Here is a 21,113-nt window from a genome sequence, read left to right on the forward strand (position 1 = left end):
GAAACAGCTGGCTCATCTCCATAAGAGAAGAAAAAAGAAAACGTAGAGAGGGGGAAACTGAGGACGTTTTATACTGGAGGATGTGACCGGCGGGGTTCCTTCGCAGGTCTGGAAAGTTTGGAGAAGTATGGAGAATGAATCTGACCATTTCCAGGTGTTATAAATTAAAATGGGACTTTGTGCAGTAAAGAAAAACAGGACAGAGAAAATCAGGAACATGTATGATTGAGGACTCGTTTTATGTCTGCAATTTCACGTTTTAACGGTTGTGAGGAATAATGTTGTGATAAGAGTGTGTTCCTTCATTATAGCCTTAAAAGGCTAAATAAAGAGTCAGAACCTTGTTTATCTGTCCACAGAAATGAATGGTGTGCTGACAGTGCTGTTATGTCCAAAACAAGTAAACAACGAAGGGGAAGAATTACATGTCTGATATTCTTTTACTTGCTGATACGCATAGAATGTTTTGGATAGCTAATGGGCAACAGGCAGACACATTTACGTGAATGATATTGATGTAAAATCCATCTGCCTGCTGCCCCGTGGTCGCTTTGATCACACTGGAACATCTTGTAGCCAGGAGAAACTTAGCTGGGAGCGTTGCCCCGTCTACGTCGCCCCCCAAAGAAGTGCCTAGTAGATCAGTTCACTAATGCAACACAGAGGGAAGAAGACTGACAGCCAGAGATCCAGAATCTCCAGAATCTTAGGAGAGAACAAAAGTGAAACCACACTGCCTCCCTATCCCCCTCCAGCCTCCCGTCTCCCTCGCCCAAAGCCAACGGCATTGTAGACTGGGCTAATTGGACTCCATTTTACTGCAACTCCATCAAGACCACTTGTTGCCCTTTCTTACATTGCATGTGCCTCTCTCTCTACGTCTTTCCCTCTTTCTGTTTCTGTATTCTATCTCTTAAGAGTGCTGATACCATCAGTGTGTAAGATATCAATACTACTTCAACAACCGTGTTGTTGAAGTTATTCACTTACAACTTGGCATCGCTATTATGGGCATGTCAAAGTAGGTGGCATTTTCCTGAAATGTTTCCAAAATAGTAGATCTACAAGCTCAGCGCTCACTGCATGAGCTTGTGGTTAATGGGATGGCAGTGGTGTTACTGTAATCATATTATTACTACTGAGACCAGAGTGGGATTGCCAAAAGAAACGGGTGCCCTTGATTCTTCCACTGACAGCGAATATGGGTGCACACATCAACAATAATTCACTGTGAATAGACACTCATGGTGAATGGAACATTGTACTGGGATGAGAGACAAAACTAGACTCAAAATCCCTGTGTCACTCTGGAGGGGGGAAAGGGTGGTGGGGGACACATGAGGGCAGGGGGTTTGTCTCAGAGAAACGTTGAATCTATACTATAATAGAGCGAATGTCTGAGTGTGTGAGTGAGTGTGTGTCCGACCGCATTATCTCCTCATTATCTCCTCATTGCCTGCACCAATCGCTCCCACTTTTCACACAGGCATTGACCATATGAATATGGAGGGCGTAACGGAGCCCTTTTTTCGATTTGACACATTAATGATTATGAATTAATTTATTAGTGAATTAAAAACGCACCCGGGTGCAGTACCCCCCGCAGCCACAGGGCGGCAAAACTCCTCTCCCCAGAAATCACGTGTCACCAGTGAATTGCATTTTGGGACGGTCACTGATTAATACTGGGACACAGTTTTCCGCGTAACTTCAGTTGTTTCGCCTGCTGTCAATTTTGCTCGCGAGTTTTCCGCCTAACTTCAGTTGTTTCGCCCGCTGTCAATTTTGCTCGCAATAGACAGCGGCCGAGCGATCGGGATATTTCCAACCCCCTTACGCATCGACACAATTACTACATACAACAAACAACATGCCACGAAGAACAGCCTCAAGGACCCTAGCGCATTCTTCCACGCACCTATACCCTTTTTCACACCGCCCCCAGCCAACGGAGGTTGTGTGTGTGTGTGTGTGTGTGCAGACTACTTTCGCTGTGAGCATGTGTGTGTGTAAACTACTTAAGCTGTGAGTGCGCACGTTCGTATGTGTGCGCGTGCGTCATCGCGTGGCCGTTTTCACTTTTCAGTTAGCTATAAACACAACACGAGATATAACTGTCTTGAACATAAGCCACACACACACAGCGTGAAGTGGCTACAGCGCACGCTCTGGTGAAAACAGCTAATCTACAAGCTCACAACATCACAGGTTGCAAAAGCCATGAGTTCTCTCAAGCCAAAGCTCACAATTGAGACCGTTTTGGACGCAAATCCACCTGCAAATTGGATCTGTGCGACTGTCCATATATAGCTGCATGTCAAACTGGGGGTCCTTGATACTTTTCAAATGGGCCTCTGTGGGCTAATAAGTGTAAATGCTGCGGTCCTTGCTCTTGCCATGAAAACGTTTCCCTACCATGCATTTGGAAGAATACTTTAATGTTATACTGCTGTTTTTATTCATAAAAAACCACACACACACACACACAAATCTATTATACAAGTTAAAATATATCATAACGGGTAAGGACTAGTAAAGATAATTTAGAAAATGGGACCTAGCACAGTACTGCCTCTGTAACAGTTCTCTTTCCCTCCCCTCCTCTCTCTCCACTCCGCTATTCACCCAAGGCTGTTCTGCTTATGTTTGTTTTGATTTTGTTCCCAGAAGCTGGGTGAGGGATTTGGAGGGAGTGGAGTGGAGGCGGGGGTGGCTGTGTTGGAGAACTTTTTTAAGAGATGCAAGGCAATGGTTGGTTAAAGCACCAGTGCACAACTATGTAACTTTTGTTTTAAAATGTTATTTTGTCCAATCTGTATGGTAAAGTATGTTAATACAATATAACTTATACAATTGGGGTCATTGTGTTTTGTCTCCCTGCTCTTCTAGAGACATTTAGATTGTGTCAAGGGTCATGTCTCACACAGTATCTGACACAAATTTTGACCTGACAGTCAAGATTCAATTTATCACTCGTAAGTAGGCTATTAGCTCAATGGTAAAATTGTCAGCACTTGCGCAGGAAACCATGGTTCAAATCCAGGGTAAAGAAGACAAAAGTTACATAGTGCAGCTTTAAGACGTTTAGGGTCCAAATATATGATCCAAATGGTAGGCAGAGAGAAAGAGGCCAGTGTATCTCAACCAGTAGCCCAGGAACCCTAAAATGGGTCATGAGATGTTCTGACTGGGAACCGCTTAATAATAGAGCAATGATGTGAATTAACATGGGTATGGTGAACACAATTCTGCTCCCATTGTTAAAAAAAAGAAAAAGCTCAGAATGCAGTTTTAACATAATGCTTTAAACCTCTCTTGTTCTGTGACTATCATACAAACAATGGTATAGAGTATATTTCCTTTATCTTAACACAATAATGGTAGTCATTGTAGTTAACCTCAAATCTACCTAAATAACAATATTTTAACATAATTGAAACATAAATGTGTGTGTGTGTGTGGACTCAAGCACTGCAAGACATGTGATGTTTCGAGTGCGTAGTATATCAGAAGCAACTGAAAATATTATATTATTATATATATTACTCTACATGGCATGTTTTACACCTCGTGGGCATACCTGTGCTTTCTTTATTTGGCCAATCTGAGAACCCATTGTCAAAAAAAGAAGGAAAAACAGCGCCCCCTTGTCAGCAGTCTGTCTCGAGAGACTATTATTTGCCCAAACAGGTGCTGGTAAAAAGCTTGCACCTGGTGTGAATGCTAAATGACTTGGAGCCATAGCAGCTTGTTTTATAGTTTGTTAATGACTCATAAATACTTCAGTAAATAATAAAGAAACTCCTTCGTTAGCTGACTGGTCTGCTGCTTTGATTCATGAGAGTAGCACTCATTAGCAAGAAGGACCATGAGAAAACGGTAAACACAAACACTAGCGACGAGCTCCCTTTGCACGGCAACTCTTGATGTATTCAGTGACATTAAAGTTAATGTTCCACTGACATTTGCTAAAAGCTATGGGACTAGCCCGTCAAATGGACACTGTGACTTGAACCTTAAACGTAACTAGACTCCTGCCCTGGCCTTTTGCTCCAGTGAGGATGTATTGTGCAGCAACTAGACACTTAAAATTCCTTCCTTGGTCTCAGTTACACAGGCCTTAATCCCCTAAGTATTATACAATGGTGGCTTTATGAAAGGTACACAGTGCTAAGAGGGGTTACTTATATGGTAAGTGCACTATTATAGAGACACTCATTGGTTAGTTTGATGACTTTTTTTTCTAGATTTATTGCATTTTAGTAATTAATCTTGTTAAGTTGTATTTGTAGCTGTGCAACTAACTTAACTTCTAGATATCGAACATAACCAGCAGATGTGATAAAAAACAAGGGTTAAATAAAGCCACGTTGTGTATCTACACAGCCCAAAGATCTGGAATATATTTATATACACCTCTCTGTGGAAAAAAAGTCAATCACTGAGGAATTCAGTTCATAATCATTTTATTACAAAATGTGCCCTCCCATATAGTACATTCTGCACTGTAACTGCTGTAACTCAAACACTGGATGAGATGAGAAGTCTACATTTGGCAGATTTCGCGAACAATTCCTTTCACTTCTTTTTGTGTTAACTAAAGTATCATTGATCAAAACTGGCTTATCAGATTGCATATATATGTAAAGTAGGCTATATACATTCCTCAAATTATAGCGTCATAATTTAACATATAACAACATTTTTCATTGAGACCAGCAGCTATGGAAATGGGTTCATTAACACATAATCATGAACTTCATCGCAAAACAAGGATTAGTTTCATAACAGGAGAACTTCAAGTGGTGTAGATGTGAGCCATGTGACATCAGGCAACTAGCTTCTTCAAAATAAGAAATCAAACACCTTCTATGTCAGTCTGGATCTCGTAGCTGTAATGCAAACCATTACACCTAAGCAGACTTTAGTCAAATACTATTTGCAACTGCTCTTTTGTGGTTTGTTTTGGTGTTCTTAGGTTGTGGATTAGCAAGGTTTACAGTAATACAATGATTGCCGTCAAGTGTGTGTGTGTGTGTGTGTGTGTGTGTGTGTGTGTGTGTGTGTGTGTGTGTGTGTGTGTGTGGGAAAGGATGTAAAAGCCAACGTTGTATCCTTTTCTGTGACTGACACTGATATGGTAAATGCAAACAAGTAAGGCACTGCCAAAAAGGCTAAGACAATCACTTCAGTTGCAAATTCTAGATGACCCAGATCTGCCATCTAATACTAGATTTGCAATAAGTTATGCACATAGCTTACTCAACTTTAGCTATGAATATGTTAAAGTGAATAATAAATGTCACTTAATCTCATATATACTGCATATACTATATATAAGAGATACTCCTTCTGTGGCATATGCCTACTAAATACCTGTTCTAAAGAGTTGTGTTTCAAGATATCCACCATCTGAAAAGCATTAAGTTATGAAATTATTGCCGTTATGAAGCTTAAACCAAAATCCCCAATGAAAAACGTTAGGATGAAAGTTATTAGCTACATTAGCTACAAAATGCAAATGAAAGGATTCCATGGTGGTGTATTATAACTGATATTTCTAGTGTGTTGTGTGTCACATTCCTGGTTAAGTTATTTAGTGTTTCAAGATGAAGGAATGCCATTTTGGAAAGAAGCCCTTCAGAAATCATTTGTACATTCATCATATGGGGCTCAATGTGAAGTAGAGACAACTAGCCTATGGTCATGTCTTCAGTTATCTGCAGAGGTGGTGGTTGGGGGGAGGTAAAGCAACAATTTAAAAGACAGGGGGTCTAAAAAAAGGCATAAAGGGTGGAAGTGGGGGCAGGAAAGGGTGTGTTCAATAAAACAACCTTTGCGTGTGGGGGATGGGTCACTGACAACTGACAAGAGAGGCACTTCAGTTAATTTAACTACTTGATCCCAAAACCTCTTGTCTGTTCTCTGACCGTTCTCACAAACATTTGAAGTGTTCTGTGGCTGCTGCAACAATACTGAGGCCCCCTGAACTGGAGAGAAGAGCAAACACAAGCCCTGGACGGGTCCAATGTTTGTCTTAAGTCTTAATAAAGCCACACTCCGAGGACCATTGAAATGAATCCAAACAAACAGCATCCGTTTAGAGAGGAACACAGAATGTTGTATGCCAGTGGAAAATAAACAGTTGTCAAGTTTGGGATTTCAGTAACCATGGATTTTCGTGATACAAGGGAAATGACATGGGGTCTAAATCCCTAGACCAAATACATATCCTATGAATTGAATATGAAGGACCCCAATAGAAACAAGCCATAGGCTTCTTGTGTTTAAAATCCTCTAGCAGACCTTGTATTGAACTGTAGGCCTACTTTCCTGTGCCCCCCCCCCCTGTAAACTGTAGATAACTCACTGTATATGCAACAATGACCAATATTGACCATGGCAGATCAGACAGTAGAATTTCTCATTTAGGCCTATAGGCAGTGAACTATTATGAAGACCTATATAGAAAACCTCACTGACCCCACAAGCCCACCACACGGCTTCAAAATGGGTGCTGCTTGCACAAAAAAGTAAAAATGTGAACTTATCAGCATAATATCCGACCCAGTTGCAGAAACAGGAGCGTCACACAGCTGAACCGCAGCCAGGAGCCCGAGGACACATCGCTGTACACTTCTTCTCTGTCGTTCTTGAGGTCATAGTCTTCATCCTCGTAAACGTCGTCCACATCCGCCTGGTCCGAGATGACGCCGTGGTCTCCGATGGCGCACAGCTTGTTCATGCTCTCCTTGACCACCTCGCAGAAGGGCCTCTCCACGCCGTCGCACACGCAGCGGTTGAGGAGGACGCCACTCGGGATGAAGAGCATCTGCTGGATGGTGGCCTTGCACTTTGAGGAGCACTTCCTGCCATTGAAGAGCTGGCCGCAGTAGGACAGGTAGGCTGTGAGGGAGGTGTGGCAGCCCGGGTCCTCCTCGCACCGCTGCCGGGCCTCTGTGCAGCCTATCCCGCCGGCGTCCCCCGGGTGTCTGCGGGGCAAGCACGGCTCTATGGCCCGTTTGGCGCCGATGCACTCCATGTCCTTGGCACAGTCGCAGGTCTCCAGGTCCGGCCCGTTGCGGGTGTGGTTCAGTCTGATCAGTGCGTTTATACAGTGGCTCGGACACTGTCTCCTGGTGCCCCTGATGTTGCCCTCACACGCCGCCAGATACTGGCTGTAGGCGAGCTCGCAGTCGGGCTCGTCGTGGCACCGGAGCAGCGCCTGCCAGCAGATCATGGCATCTCCCAGGGCCCAGGAGAGCAGCGCCAGGGCCACACACCATCTCATGCTTGGATGGAGTTTAGGCTAGTTTTGGTGACGTGCACCTTGCCCACCAGAAAGGTTGGCACATTAGGCCAATCAATTTACAGACCAACTGGGTTTCGTTTGTGTTAATACAATCATTCACATACGTGTGTTATTACTATTGAGTCCCCCCAGAGGCGCACGCACACCTCTCCCCTCCCACTGTGTGTGTGTGTGTGTGTGTGTGTACGCGCGCTGCTCACTGGTCCTCAGACCGAGCCCGTTCCGTAGGAATCACCAATCCTGGCTTTAACGGCGGGGCACCGCGTAGCGAAATGTTCATTCGGAGAACAATGTCCGCTCAAAAGTGGAAACCAAAAACACACAATGTCAAATGACTAAAGTGCCCAACAATGCCAATCGCATCAATGAAGAGTAGGCTATAGGCTACAGCACATAGCCTACAACCAACTCCGACACTCCGGTGCCCGAATTAGTTGACGCGAATTCTTCTTTGCAAACTTACGGTCCATGGCTCCGTTTTTTACACCCCAAGTCATCTCTCTTCTCCCCATTGTTGTTTCCAAGTATTCCGCATTTTGGTTTAGTATACGAGGTTGTGGCTGTAGCATTTTTCTAACCCGCTATGTCTTTGTTCCCGTGCCTTTCCTCTCCTCTCTTTCTTGCAGTTACGAGTCACGCTTGGTCGAGCATTTCCCCACACTAGCCTACCTCCTTCTCCAAGAGAAAGAAAAAGAAAGAAAGGAAAGTTTCCTTCCCCCTCCTCCTCTCTCTCTCATTTACAACCACAGCCAACGATTGGTCGTCATTGAAGAGGCAGCAGCACTGCAGCCGTGGGACCCATTTCTGCCTGTAGCAACACAACAAGTTTGCAAAAACAGGGGACGAATATGATCAGATAAACTATTGTTTATAATGTTGTACCAAGCTGCGATCTGTATGTGTGGTCCTACTGTCTCTCTGCTTTTGCCTTATTGCAAAACAACACACACACACACACACACACACACACACACACACACACACACACACACACACACACACGCAGGGGAATGGGGATGTGTGCTGCTGACTGAGGGAATATACGGTAGCCTAATACACACGCACGCATGTGCTGCTATGTGCATTCCACTGAAAGAAACTCGCATCTGCAAACCCACTGCTGGACGGGTCCAAATTTTCAGCGGAAAAAACGAATCTGTTCCTTAGTAGCGATGGAAGGGAAAACTTCTAGGCTAGCAAATCTTGGTTGTATCTGTGTGAAATGAAGTGAAGCTTTAAAAACGGTTCTCACTAATTGTCACAACTCTCTCTCTCTCTCTCTCTCTCTCTCTCTCGCCCTCTCTCTCTTTCAGAACCCCCCTCCTTTTGCAGCGCATTCTGTTGAGGTTTTAAGCCCAGATTGATAGAGGAGAATGGCAGAGAATGGTGTTTTCTGGCCCGTTTCACCCCAATTGTGTCAGATTGGCCATGCAGTGGCCCCAGTGTCTTTCCCTGAAGCCGAAGATTGTTCACGCACTGGGGCCTATCAATAGAGTGAGGTTTCAGCATCAATATATTTTACAGCTCTCCCCTTTCACAGCACACTTGAAAACTTCCAAGAGCTCAGACTCACTTGCCATTGAGATGGTAACTAACTTGATTTCGGGGCAAAAGAACCCAGGCTGTTCTGCATTTCTTTTTACAAAGCTGTTCCAGCCATGCCCCCTGAGACCGTGCCATTCCCCCCTCTGTTTCCCTGATACACAGGCTAATTTGAGGAATTAATCATATATATATATATATATATATATATATATATATATATATATATATACACACACACACACACACACACACATCATTTTTACCTCCTCTATGATGATTTCCTGTTTTAGCTATATGTATTGTTCTGATGAATTGAACATGGTGGGTCCTATTATAAACAAGTGTAATACTTTATGTTTATGGTGTCGTCCACAGTTAACAGTTTTGTTTTGATTATAGTGCTTTAAATGTACTCCAATCTGTTAATAAATTAATCAATCAATCAATCAGGCTACATGCATACACACACGCACGCGCGTGTGCGTAATCTGTGTACACGTCAAGAAAGCAATAACATGGTTTTGTTAGCCTAAATAAACAAAATACGGCTATCATTTGTCAATCTATGAATTGTGTGATGCCTTAATGTTGATTTTCAACACATCCGTTTTTTTCATTTGAGATATTTTGTAAGATTTATAGATCATAATTAATTTCTTACACTATAATGAATGAGGCTAGCCTATACTTCAGCGTCAAAACATCACTTGTTGCTGTCAGATGTCATTGTGTTTTTGTCGCCACCTGGTGTTCAGCCTCGACTTGTTTTCATTTGACATTCCATAGATAGACCACTAAGACCAGAGGTGGGAAACTTTGAATATGAAGAGGGCCACTATAGTTCCACACTCGCTCCAGTCCAGAGGGCCACACAGGTACAGCAAAAATCGCAAATCCTTTGTACAAAAAAAAGACAATATTTTAATACCAGTCATTAAGTTACTAAGTTAGACTGAAGTAATTGAAGCGGGTCATGTTTGCATGTTTGGAATTGTAACAGCTGAAATCAATAATATATCAGTATATTAACCTGCGGTATAATACCACAGTGGGCTCCTTGGGAAAAATAGAAAAACCCAAACCTCATAACTTTATTATTTTGCATTAAAACAAAAGCAAAGAAACAGCCAGGGATATATCATAAAAATCTGTTTATTGTGGTTCACAACTGTCAGCTTTTAAATAAAAGAGACCTTTCCAGAGATGACAGCCACGTGAATCAGTGTCCTAGCAGCCATTACCTGAAACACCCGACTGCAACGTTGAACAAAACAAAGACTTCAAGACAAGTTACACACAAGATATCAGCTTGCTCTGGAACAACTACGCTCATACAACCATTTCTTCTCATTTAACAAACACATTATTGTAGCTATCATATTAGAGAAGTAGCCACCGTTAAGATTGCCTGCCTTTAATACTAGTCTATATGTCACATACAGACTTTGCAAACTATCACAAGACATGAACTATTGCCAAAGGGTTTTCCTGTTGTTCATATAGCAGTGGAGTATCACCGCTGTAAGAAATGATTAAACCCTAATTTGATTTGTAAATGTATACAACAACACAGCACAGTAAAATGTCTATCTTTTCTGATTATATAATGATAATGCCAAAAAAGTTTTTTAGTGCTGCAATCTGCACTGGACCATAACTGAAACAGAAACATGAAGGGTTATGAATGATGAGACCCCTCAAGCAGCACTGCTGCATGAACCTACAGAGGAAACTGGGGATGCACAGATACCCGTCTCGGCCCTGCTGTATCAGTCAATATCGGCATTGGCAAATAAAGTTGACATTCACAGTTGGCAGTAGCCGATATTTATCTGTTGTTAATAAGCATCAATGTTGCACATGCTATGTTGGTGCATTGGTTATCTGCAGTAATACAAATGACAGATGCCTCCTCTTCGTCATTCAGTCACAGCTTCTATTAACACTTGCTAGAAGACAGGTCAGATTATACCAAGTACATACTATAGTATGTTCAAAGGACTGTGTGCCATTTAAACGTAATAACTGGCTCTGACAATCAATTTTTTTTCTCCCAAAGACATCACTTGACATATCATACTGGCTAAATGACACCGAACCACCAGCACAAGACACCACTACAGATAGGAGGCCAATGAGATAAACAAGACAAAAGTTGAAAGGTCATTTCATCACTGTCAGGTGGAAACCTTGTACTGTGTAAACCTTGTAACCTTATTGTAATTGTTTATGTAAACTGTAAAAAGTGTCCTGTAAGTCCATATGGGCTGGGCTTCTTCGGAAGCATGACACTTAAATAAAGAATCAATCAATCATGTAATGTTCAAAACTCTTACTTTTCAGGAAAATGGAAAACTAAAAAGAACCCATGTTCCAATGGATCCAATGTAGTTATTATTTAGTCACTAGCTCTTATTAATACTTCTCAGTGGTTGCATATTTATAAAATATAAAAAAAACCCAGATCTATAGCTATTTTCTCTACTTTTGTTAGACAGTCTTGACTTGTACTTCAAAATAGTAAAAAAAGAAACGTAAAAAGGTGAAATATGAAGATACAAGGTTTCTGCCCAACACGTTCAATCCAAGGCGCAATGAGTTGAATAGTTGATTAAACACAGACTGAACAAAGGCCTACCGTTGAAAGAGTAGCACAGATAAACAGCAAAAACAGTCACATGTAGGCTACTGTACATCTTATACAGATATATCTGGATATTTAACACATACCCAGCCTTTATTATTTGCCCTGGGCGAGGGGGAATCATAAAAGGGCAGCAAGGGTGATACATATCTGATAACATGATGATTGATGGAGATTTGACAGTAGTCGACCAATCAGTGCAAGCTCAAAGACATGAAGGAACAACATGGCTTAAATGTGATTTTCGTCTTGGCATTGTTGTAAGGCTATGGGTATATGCCTGGGCGATAGCCAAAGAAATTGGACATCCTTTGTAATTTGTATTGTGCCACATGTTTCATGTATAGTTTGGAATGTAATCGACAGAAACTTCGGCATGTGACTTACATACAAAGCATGTATATTTGTCTTTATCCTTTGTACTTTTTGAGATGCAGATTATCAGTGGTTTGCAGAAATGTACAACCTTTCTTCTCTGGCTAATACTATACTGGGTTGCATCAACTTGCATTTATACACTCAATATTTGACTGTGTATATTTTAATACTGCAGGGCAGTGGTGTCTAGTATTGTGCCCAGCAGAGCCAACAGTACTGACATCACACCAGCTGGTTTGGTCTAATTAGAACACCTTCCACTAGAGGGGGGGAGACCTCATGGATGAAATCTGCTGGTGTACTATTTGGTTAGCAGGCAAACATGCACAATATTGGTCTTCCATGGCACAATGATGATAGGACACTTCTGCTGTAGACCAATGCAGGAATGAAGGAAGAGAAGGATGGTTGGCAGGAGGTGGGAATCTCATACTTTGTTGCACAACAGTGTAGATAATTATTGCTCAACAAAATAAATGACAATACTTTCAACTGAAAAAAGTCTCTACACTGTTTTTCAGCTGTAAAATACATTTTTTTTCTTTATTTTTTTACCTCCCAAATCTTTGTGATTGTAAAAGAGCTGGCCAGATCACATGAGACTGCAGTTTTCCGTCTGCTTTTTGAGGTCTTCCAGGGTGGCCTGCGCCTTGTCCTTCAGATGGTCCATGTCCACGTTCTGGATGCTGGTCAGGTGGCCCAGAACGGACGACTTCTTCTCCTCCTCCTGGTTGTCCTCTGCAATCATCTTGGCCAGCTCTGTGGGCAGGCAGACGTCATCTCCGGCCGCTTGGATCTGGCCCTCATCTACCTCGTTCTGAGACACGCACGCGCGCGCGCGCACACACACACACACACACACACACACACACACACACACACAAACACACACACACACAAACACACACACACACACACACACACACACACACACACACACACACACACACACACACACACACACACACACACACACACACACACACACACACACACACAGATAAATGCATACAATTACATAAACTCTCAAACACACAGATATATTTTCAATACATACACAAATACGCAAATATCTTGTTGCATACAGTACAGTACAACACTAGAACACTAGAAATGACACAGATATGACAAACACTAGAAACGACACAGATATGTCAAAGAAAGCTCTGGGGGGGGAAAGCCACAGTGGGGAAGTGGTAAATGTAAATGCATCTTCTATTAACAGGCATAGTAGAGAAGACAACTGCACACTTGGAGTTGGATCAACCCATTTATTGTAATATCTAGGTCAGCGATTCCAAACCTGTGGGCAGGAACCTGGAATTGATTGATGATTAAAATAAACATGCTCTGAAAATGCACAAGGCCCACCTTTCTGACCAATAGACGGCAATAATCGTCTGTCGTGTGAAGTGGTCAGATGGGTGGGCCGCAAACGCTTTTGGGAAGATTGGCACCACATGTTGCTTTTCAAAGGCTACACAGCTAAATCAGTTGTACCTTTGGTAGTCTGTATTTATCCCGGAAATGACTTCGAACTGTCGCTCGCTCAGCCTTCTTCTGGGCAAAATCAGCTTCTCGTTCCAGCCTGGGAAGGGGGAGATTATTTTTCAGCTGAATACTGGAGATGCTTCTGGACATACAAACAGATAATCTCAGCTTCTAACCGAAGCCTCTTAGCTAATACTGCCTTCAATTAACTGTACACCTCTGTGACGATAAGCAGGATTTAATTGTCAACACAGTAACCCCTTCCAACCCACACTTATTTAATATGAGAATTATCCTCTCCCATAAAGTATATTGTTGCTGTCGGCAAAAACCTCTTATTTCCATATTGGAAATACTATTTCCAACCCTAGTATTTACTAGGGTTGGAGAGTCTGTATCCCTGATATCCCTGTTACAATCACTCTATAGCAATTATTATGGAATATCGGAAAAACCAGAGTTTTAATTTCTTAGCAAAATAATTCCTTTCTTCTTTTACAAAACACATCACTTACACCCCCTTTACGGACGCTTAATACCCACCATCACCGGAAGCCTAATAACATCACCACATTCACAGTTTCGCCTAATTCTACATCTACGTCAGTGCTAATTTACACTTCAAAATGGTAATAAATGTACACAAATGGATCTGTAAATGTTATGTTTACCCAAAGAGTTCAATGAACAGAGTTTTACGTGCAGGGTCATCACGAGGTGAACGCGCAGCAGCTCTTAATCCCAGATATGCTGTGCTATTGCTCCCTGAAAGCCCAGATGTATCCTGCTGTTGGTTCAGTGCTCAGAATGTTCAGTCCACTGAGACTTAGAGCCCCATAGTCTGCAAACAGCAGACGATAAACAGCCAAGAATCACACCACTGGTGAACTGCAGCTAGCAGACCTAGATCGGCCATCTTTGGTTTTAGTCCTTTGAATAAAATTCCATTTAGTTTTATTTCGTTTTGTTTTGGGCTTTTCTGCCTATATTGATAGACACAAGTGAAGAATGACAGGAAAGAGGGAGATAGAGATAGGGAGAGACATGCAGCAAAGGTCATCATGAACGGGACCCAAACATGTGACGCACTGCCATAGGCCAGAGCCTATATGTGGCATGCGCCTGGACCGGGAGCGAGCACCATCCTCAGTGGTCATATAACTTTAGTGCAAAAATGTACCCTCTGGAAACCCTCAAGGGCCCCTTGAGCTCCATGGACCCCACATTGGTAAACACGTGACCGAGATAACCTTCACAACCTCCACTCGCATGCTCCACTAACGCTGTTATACCAAACCAACCAAAGATCATGCAAGCTAGGCATAACATTAGTTTTCGAGGTATTTCTGCATACTAAACAGAACACACAGCTGGAATGGGGCAGAGGTGAGGCCTCTGAAATGCATCCAGACCGTGGACACCTGCACCATTAGGAAATGGGTGCCCAGCCCAACATGGCTCTGTAGAGTCGTTGTTGATGCTGTGAGGGTAGTCGATCTATTCAGGTGTTTCCAGTTAGGTTTTGGAATAATTATCAAGTGATGTACCTAGATCTATACTTGGTACATAATAGCAGCTGGAATTGGGTCACGCATTTGAGATTAATTCCCCCCCTCCAGTGTATTTCTGTAAATATACTTTTACTGCTCCTAGTATTTATGATCTCGTGTATTATATGTTTTGATTAATTGAGTACACGGGATCATAATGGGAACAAGTCCTCAGGGCTTTTTGTGTTATCCTTTTAGCGTTATTGTAAAACTGTAGTATGTAGTGTTTGCAAACTGTTAATAAAGTATTCAATCAATGGACAAGCCTTCATCAGGGTCCACTCATACTATATAATAAAGCCCTGAGTTGTAACTGTACTTGCAACTGTACTTGGCCTGCTTTTTTCCATCTACACCAAATCTCTTCAGCAAAAATAGCCGATATACAGTACAAGCTTTGCGTTGCGACACGTTAGATCAGCTATCCCCCCACCCCCACCCCCAGAATATATCAAGGGGGTAAGGAGTGTTGCTTCGCAGTGCCCTGACGAAGGCTCTTTAAGATGAAATGCAGTTCCCAAAGCCGTACCATAGTCACAGTTTTTAAAACTGAACAACTTACCTTGGAAGTTGGAACACATCGTTTTCCACAAAGGAAAGGAACTCTTATTGCCTATTTAACTATACCAGTCCCTATGTATCCCTGATGTCATCAATAGTAAGCCCATATATGGAGATCCCCGATGTCATCAATATTGGCCAGCAACTCTACATCTGACCTCAAACCCTTAGATCTCCATATATGGAGCTGACCTGTTCTGACATTCCATATATGTTGATCCTTCCCCATCCACCCTTCCTCTTCGATGTCTCCCTTTTGACTGATACCTGTCCATTTAAACTCTAGGCGGGCCCCAAAGGCCATGCCAAAGCGCTCGCCCAGCAGTCTGCTGTCACCCAGGCGGATGCGGGGTCGCTTTTTGCCCTAATACATCTTACTGGTTTTGATACTCCTCTGTCTAGTGTCTATGGTTGCAATGTTGCAAAACAATGCCTTTGCCTGTCTGGAAATGTCCGTCGATAGGGAAATTATCACATCAATAACTATACAGATAAACATTGAAATGCAGTGCTCATATTAAATTAGCTTCCATCGTTTCCAATAGATGACTATTATTATTAATTCAACCCATAATAACCCATAATAAGCATAATGTTGTTTTGCTCCTCCAAACAGCCATGTGATGCCTCCAGCAGAGGGCAGACTGCTGGCACAGTCCTCTCAAAGTCAATTTTACTCAAACGCTTCTTAATTGTCCATAATGAAATCTTCCCTCATTAAATCGTGCCTGCACCATATAAGCTATGAGAAGCCTGCTTCAAGGAGCCCTGTGTCTAAACATAGACTTAATAATAACAGCCATGAAAGTGATTACAGTCAATCAATGACACAACGAGCCCAGACTGTGTGATTGTTACATAATGCATTAACAGCAAAAGATGAGATAGTATTTATCCAAAACAGAGCTGGGGAAACCACAGGGGTGACATTAAACGACTGGAGCTATCAAGTCAACAGCTTAATTTGAATGCGGTCCGAGGGGACAACGTACAGTACAGTGAGACCGTGGGGAGCATTTGTACCCAGCGAGCGTGTCAACAGTGGAAGGTCATTCGTTTTTTATCTGTTTAGTTTAAATATAGTATTCACGATGCTGTCCGCACCAGCGGCGAGTTTCACAATGCATCAACACGAAAGAAACAATCTTCAACAGGCGGCGGCGACCTCAAATAGCTTATTGTCTTCTTCCTTTTCTCGACCTCTCAAGGGCATCAGATGTCACCGTGGTGGCCACAGTTTGTCACCGTGGCTGGGTGCTAAATGTGATAAAATTACTCTGTGTGACACGCCACTGTGAACAGGCCATCGCCAACATCCATTCTACTTTAATGAGTGCAGCTTCTCTCTCGGTGATGTATGATGTGTCTAATAATTCACCACTGAAGGTCATGGTATGGTGATGATGTTGCGTATATTTGAGGTCACACCGTGGCCTGTAGGAAGAACTGTAACATTAGGCCAGAGATTTATATATAAACGGCATTGTGTGTCCTGCTTAATTTTCATGAGGTGTGTGATGTCACTATTAACCACTTAAACCTATATTTATATTGTGTTGTATGGACAAAATGTCATCACTCATACATCCATACACATGGGCCGAAAAATAGCCGATCTACAAAAACTTGTGTGAGCTCATAGATCTGCTATATGTTCGGCAAAGAGATTTGGTGTGTGTGTGTGGCGGGGGGGGGGGGGGGGGGGGGGGGGGGGGGGGGGGGGGGGGGGGGGGGGGGGGGGTTGGGGGTATAGTGTAGGCCGGGATTGTAATGGTTAACCGAATTCCTGAATGAAGACCAAAAGGGAACACCTGTTCCATCCATCCATCAATGGCAGTATAATGTGGCATACAGTGTGTAATCAGGGAGGAGAGGCCACGCCCCCTGCATGTGTTAACAGCTAATGGTACATTTCTAAAGGGGTCATGATAGGGTCATTGTGGGAGACATCAATAAGTGGCTGATTTAAGTAAGTAAGGTTCCTCATAAACACAAACACACATTTATAGTTTATACACCACATTTTTCCGAAATACTACATGTTCACATTCACACACACACCGATGCAATCATTTAATGGGCTGGCGCTGTAGCCTAATAATGGTAAAGGCACTAAATGGTATTACCGTATGTTAATTATCCAGGTCAACAGCAGCCACATCTTTTGACCTCCTGAAAGGCAACTATATTGGACCAGCGGGGGAAAAACAATCCACTTCAGAAAAGGCGCATGCACAAAATGAATAGTCAAGAGTTTAGTAATTGGCTGCCTTGGGTATAAACCTCTCATGTGCCCATGCTCTGAAGATGGCAACATGACTAAGGGGAGTGGATTGACTAGATAGATTGCCTACTCTACTGGAAGAAATAAGAAAAAAACAAAAAAAACATAAAAAGGTCATTATGTCCCAAATACTAGATGCATTAAATTCTCGCCCACAGCAAATCCAAAAGAACCCTACAAAGCCAAAGTGCAGTAATGCAAAAAAATAAAAAGACAAAATAAAAAATAAAGAAAGGGAAAGGAAAATGATATAACGGTTTAACGTTTTTTTTCTCTTTTTTTTTCAATTTTCAATGCCAATACCATATCTCACCTACTAAGTGTGGGGTAACACCTACAAAAGCAACCTTCAGTCAATATACTTACTGCAGAAAAAAGCAATAAGAATAGTCAATAAGGTAAGATACTATGAACACACAAATTCACTGTTTCTGAATTCACATACATTCAAGTTTTTTGATTTAGTTGATTTAAAAACAGCACAAATATTATATAAAGCAAAACATAAACTGCTTCCTGTCAATATTCAAAAAGGTGTAGGGATAGGGATGGGAGGTATGAGTTGAGAGGGGAATTACACTTTAAACAAATAGGTGTTGGAACCACCTTGAAGAGCATGTGTGTTTCTGTTCATGGAGTTAAGCTGTGGAACAGCTTGTCTGAGCCCATAAAGCAAAGCATCAACCTAAAGCAATTTAAAAAGAGGCTCAAACAGGAATTATTGGATAAATATAACCTGGAATGAGTGGGGAGTTGAGTTATGTTATGCTATAGTGTTGGATTGAAGTAGACAGTACATTTGAGCTTTTTGTCTTTTTTCCTCCTTGTTTCTCGTTGACTTTTTTAGTTTTTGTTTGTTTCTTTTTCTTTTTTTCTTTTATAAATGTCATTTGTTTGTTTTGTTTATATGTCGATTGTTATGCATATCCTCATTAGTATTTTGGAATACATTGGGATATAAGGATAGGCACTAATAAGCTATAAGCTTCTGCCTATATATATGCCTTTTCGATAACCTTAAAAAAACTGTTTTGTGTAATGTCTCTCTGAAAGATCGAAATAAACTATTCATTCAATTATGCCTATTGTCAGCTAAATGGATTATCAGCAAATAAGTGATATTAGCTGTTTTGGGGGCAATTGTTTATGCCCCAAAATCACAAGTCTATAGTTTGACATTTGAGCCTACACAAAGTCAGTGTGTGTGTGTCCTAAAAGGTGGTTACTGCTCTTTGGATTTTTGGGCAGTCAGGGCTGGGGAATCACGGGCGCATGCTTATTTTGTGAGCAGGAGGAGTGAACATCTGATTTGTCCGGTGGGGGAGCGCACCGCACCGACGGAGAGAGAGCCGTCATGCTAATTGATTGTGAGGTGTTGTCTCGTGTGTGAACTCTCTGTTAACCAAATGACCTTGTTTCTGCACTTTTAATATGTAACACCATGGTCCTCTGGAGACGAACATCATAAGGGACGTGCACAATATTGAAGAGATAATTAAAGAAACCTCCAGAATATTCACGAATCCGCGTTAACTTTTGGCAAGGTGATCAAAACAGAAACGGGCTATTGAGGTTCATCAGTTCAGTTGACCAAAAACAACCATTATTTAAATAACCGTCACCCCAGACTCTGAATATATGGATTAGGCCAATTCATATTCAAGTATTGACTCATTCTTTGTTGGGTTTTATTATTAAAGTATATTAACGGTCTAAAATAATATGTATAACGCAAAGGTGGTCCAAAAAGCTTGCCCAATGTCCACCCCGTTACAAACGAAATTAGTATTGTCCATTTCAGTTAATCCTTGCGAGAAAATAATTCCCAGTAGCCTATACAAATTCCCGCGAGTAGGTGCTGTCCTACATAATTTATCATGAAGAGATCCCGGGGCGAGGAGCAGATGTGTGCCGTGCCGAGCGCAGTTATGGCACTGATGCGTAAAGTAAGCACTATACTTTACGCATCAGCTTCACAAACTGGACTACAAGTCTACGACGACATATGATTCTAAATGCCAACATTACTTTTAGAATTCAGACACAGATTCGTCAATACGAGTGAATTTGAGAAGCCTAAATATATTTCCTTACTTTTCCTCTTCTAACTGTTCCTTGTATTGTTCAAACTCCTCCTGGGTCATTCCTTGCGCGGCGGCTTCCGATTTCGGCTCTTCGGGTTTTTCCTCCGCTCCTCCTCCCGTAAGGTCCTTCAGTTTTCCGCCCACCATCTGTTTGACAATGAAAGAAGCCATTCTGGGCCGTGGAGATCAGATCCCCCCCTCTCTCTTGCCCCGGTGAAAAGTTGAAATCTCTGAGACGCGCTCTTGATGGTGATCACAGAGAGAACCGACCGAGAGAGTTGAATGTTCTACTTGGACTCGGAAGTAAAGAACATGCGCGGTTCAACGCTTGATGGGAAAGAAAAGACGAACAGGAAGGGACAAAAAGTTTTATTCCAACCACGCGTCGTTCCTCCTCGTGGCGAAATCACTACTCGCGTCGTTCCTTCTGTGATGGTTTCAGCAATCAGCACCACTACCGAGGGACAGCTCCGTGTTGTAAGGGAAGCGTGTCGTGTTGAGAGCTTTTTACAGTCTGTGCTTGAGTGAGACTGAGGGACAGAGCTGCACAAATGAGTCAACAAGTCTGACTCGTTGTTCAATCAATCCCGCATTTCCCTCCTCTAACCGCCAGCTGGTTAGCCTGAATGCTGCGCGTCGCGCTATACCAACACGGGAGTCCGTGATTCGCCGCCGTTGGATTTATAAGTCACTTGAGTCAGACAGACAGCGGACCCCAGGCGGAGAGAAAACACAGTGACGAGTTAACGTGTCACTGACTGTCACATGATTTCCCCATGTCTCTCTTCTTGGGTCATTTATTTTGTATTTATTTACCACAGAGTAGCTTATATATAGCTATCCACTCAAACCAATAATCCACATTATACAATCTCATTGTGCATATTTTAATACCAATTTGTATACCAATACTTTTTAATACCAATACTGGCCAATGAATGCAGGCTACTTTTTGATATAGTCATTAGGGTAGGCCTACTGTGTAGTGTGTAGGCTACATATCAGTGATATCACAAAAAATAACTAAAAGCTAAACAAGGCACCGAGCTGCGCAAAATACATCTCATGTAGAGATCCCTGAAAACCAGGCAAGCAGAAGTTTCAATCCGATTTGTTGTGCTTTCTGAATGTAGACGTTATGCACTCATGACTGCTATAGCCTATAGGTTAATCTGGTACAGTATATTCATGTTTTGCACCGGCTATTTTCTAATGTAATGGCTTGTGACAAATAGCTAGTTTACTTTTAAGCAAATACAAGAAT

General features: G+C 42.2%; 2 protein-coding genes across 2 annotated transcripts; both read right to left on the reverse strand.

The window, feature by feature from the left end:
• Window positions 1-4,459: 4,459 nt before the first annotated feature.
• On the reverse strand, window positions 4,460-8,184 carry LOC310854907 (growth arrest-specific protein 1). Its single transcript, XM_083759668.1, has one exon. It carries the CDS (start codon window positions 7,289-7,291, stop codon window positions 6,551-6,553), a length of 741 nt encoding a protein of 246 aa, XP_083615794.1. The 5' UTR covers window positions 7,292-8,184; the 3' UTR covers window positions 4,460-6,550.
• Window positions 8,185-12,471: 4,287 nt separating this feature from the next.
• cplx3b (complexin 3b) lies at window positions 12,472-20,020 on the reverse strand (the record flags this gene model as incomplete). Its single annotated transcript, XM_083790451.1, has 3 exons — window positions 12,472-12,696; window positions 13,380-13,467; window positions 19,860-20,020. 3 exons carry the CDS (start codon window positions 20,018-20,020, stop codon window positions 12,472-12,474), a joined length of 474 nt encoding a protein of 157 aa, XP_083646577.1.
• Window positions 20,021-21,113: the final 1,093 nt, after the last annotated feature.

This window comes from Protomyctophum parallelum, assembly GCF_964188405.1.
Source record: "Protomyctophum parallelum genome assembly, chromosome: 2".
Taxonomy (NCBI): domain Eukaryota; kingdom Metazoa; phylum Chordata; class Actinopteri; order Myctophiformes; family Myctophidae; genus Protomyctophum; species Protomyctophum parallelum.

Excerpts from the sequence above, each read along its gene's own strand:
- LOC310854907 (XM_083759668.1), bottom strand. The coding sequence starts at position 7,291 with ATGAGATGGTGTGTGGCCCTGGCGCTGCTCTCCTGGGCCCTGGGAGAT.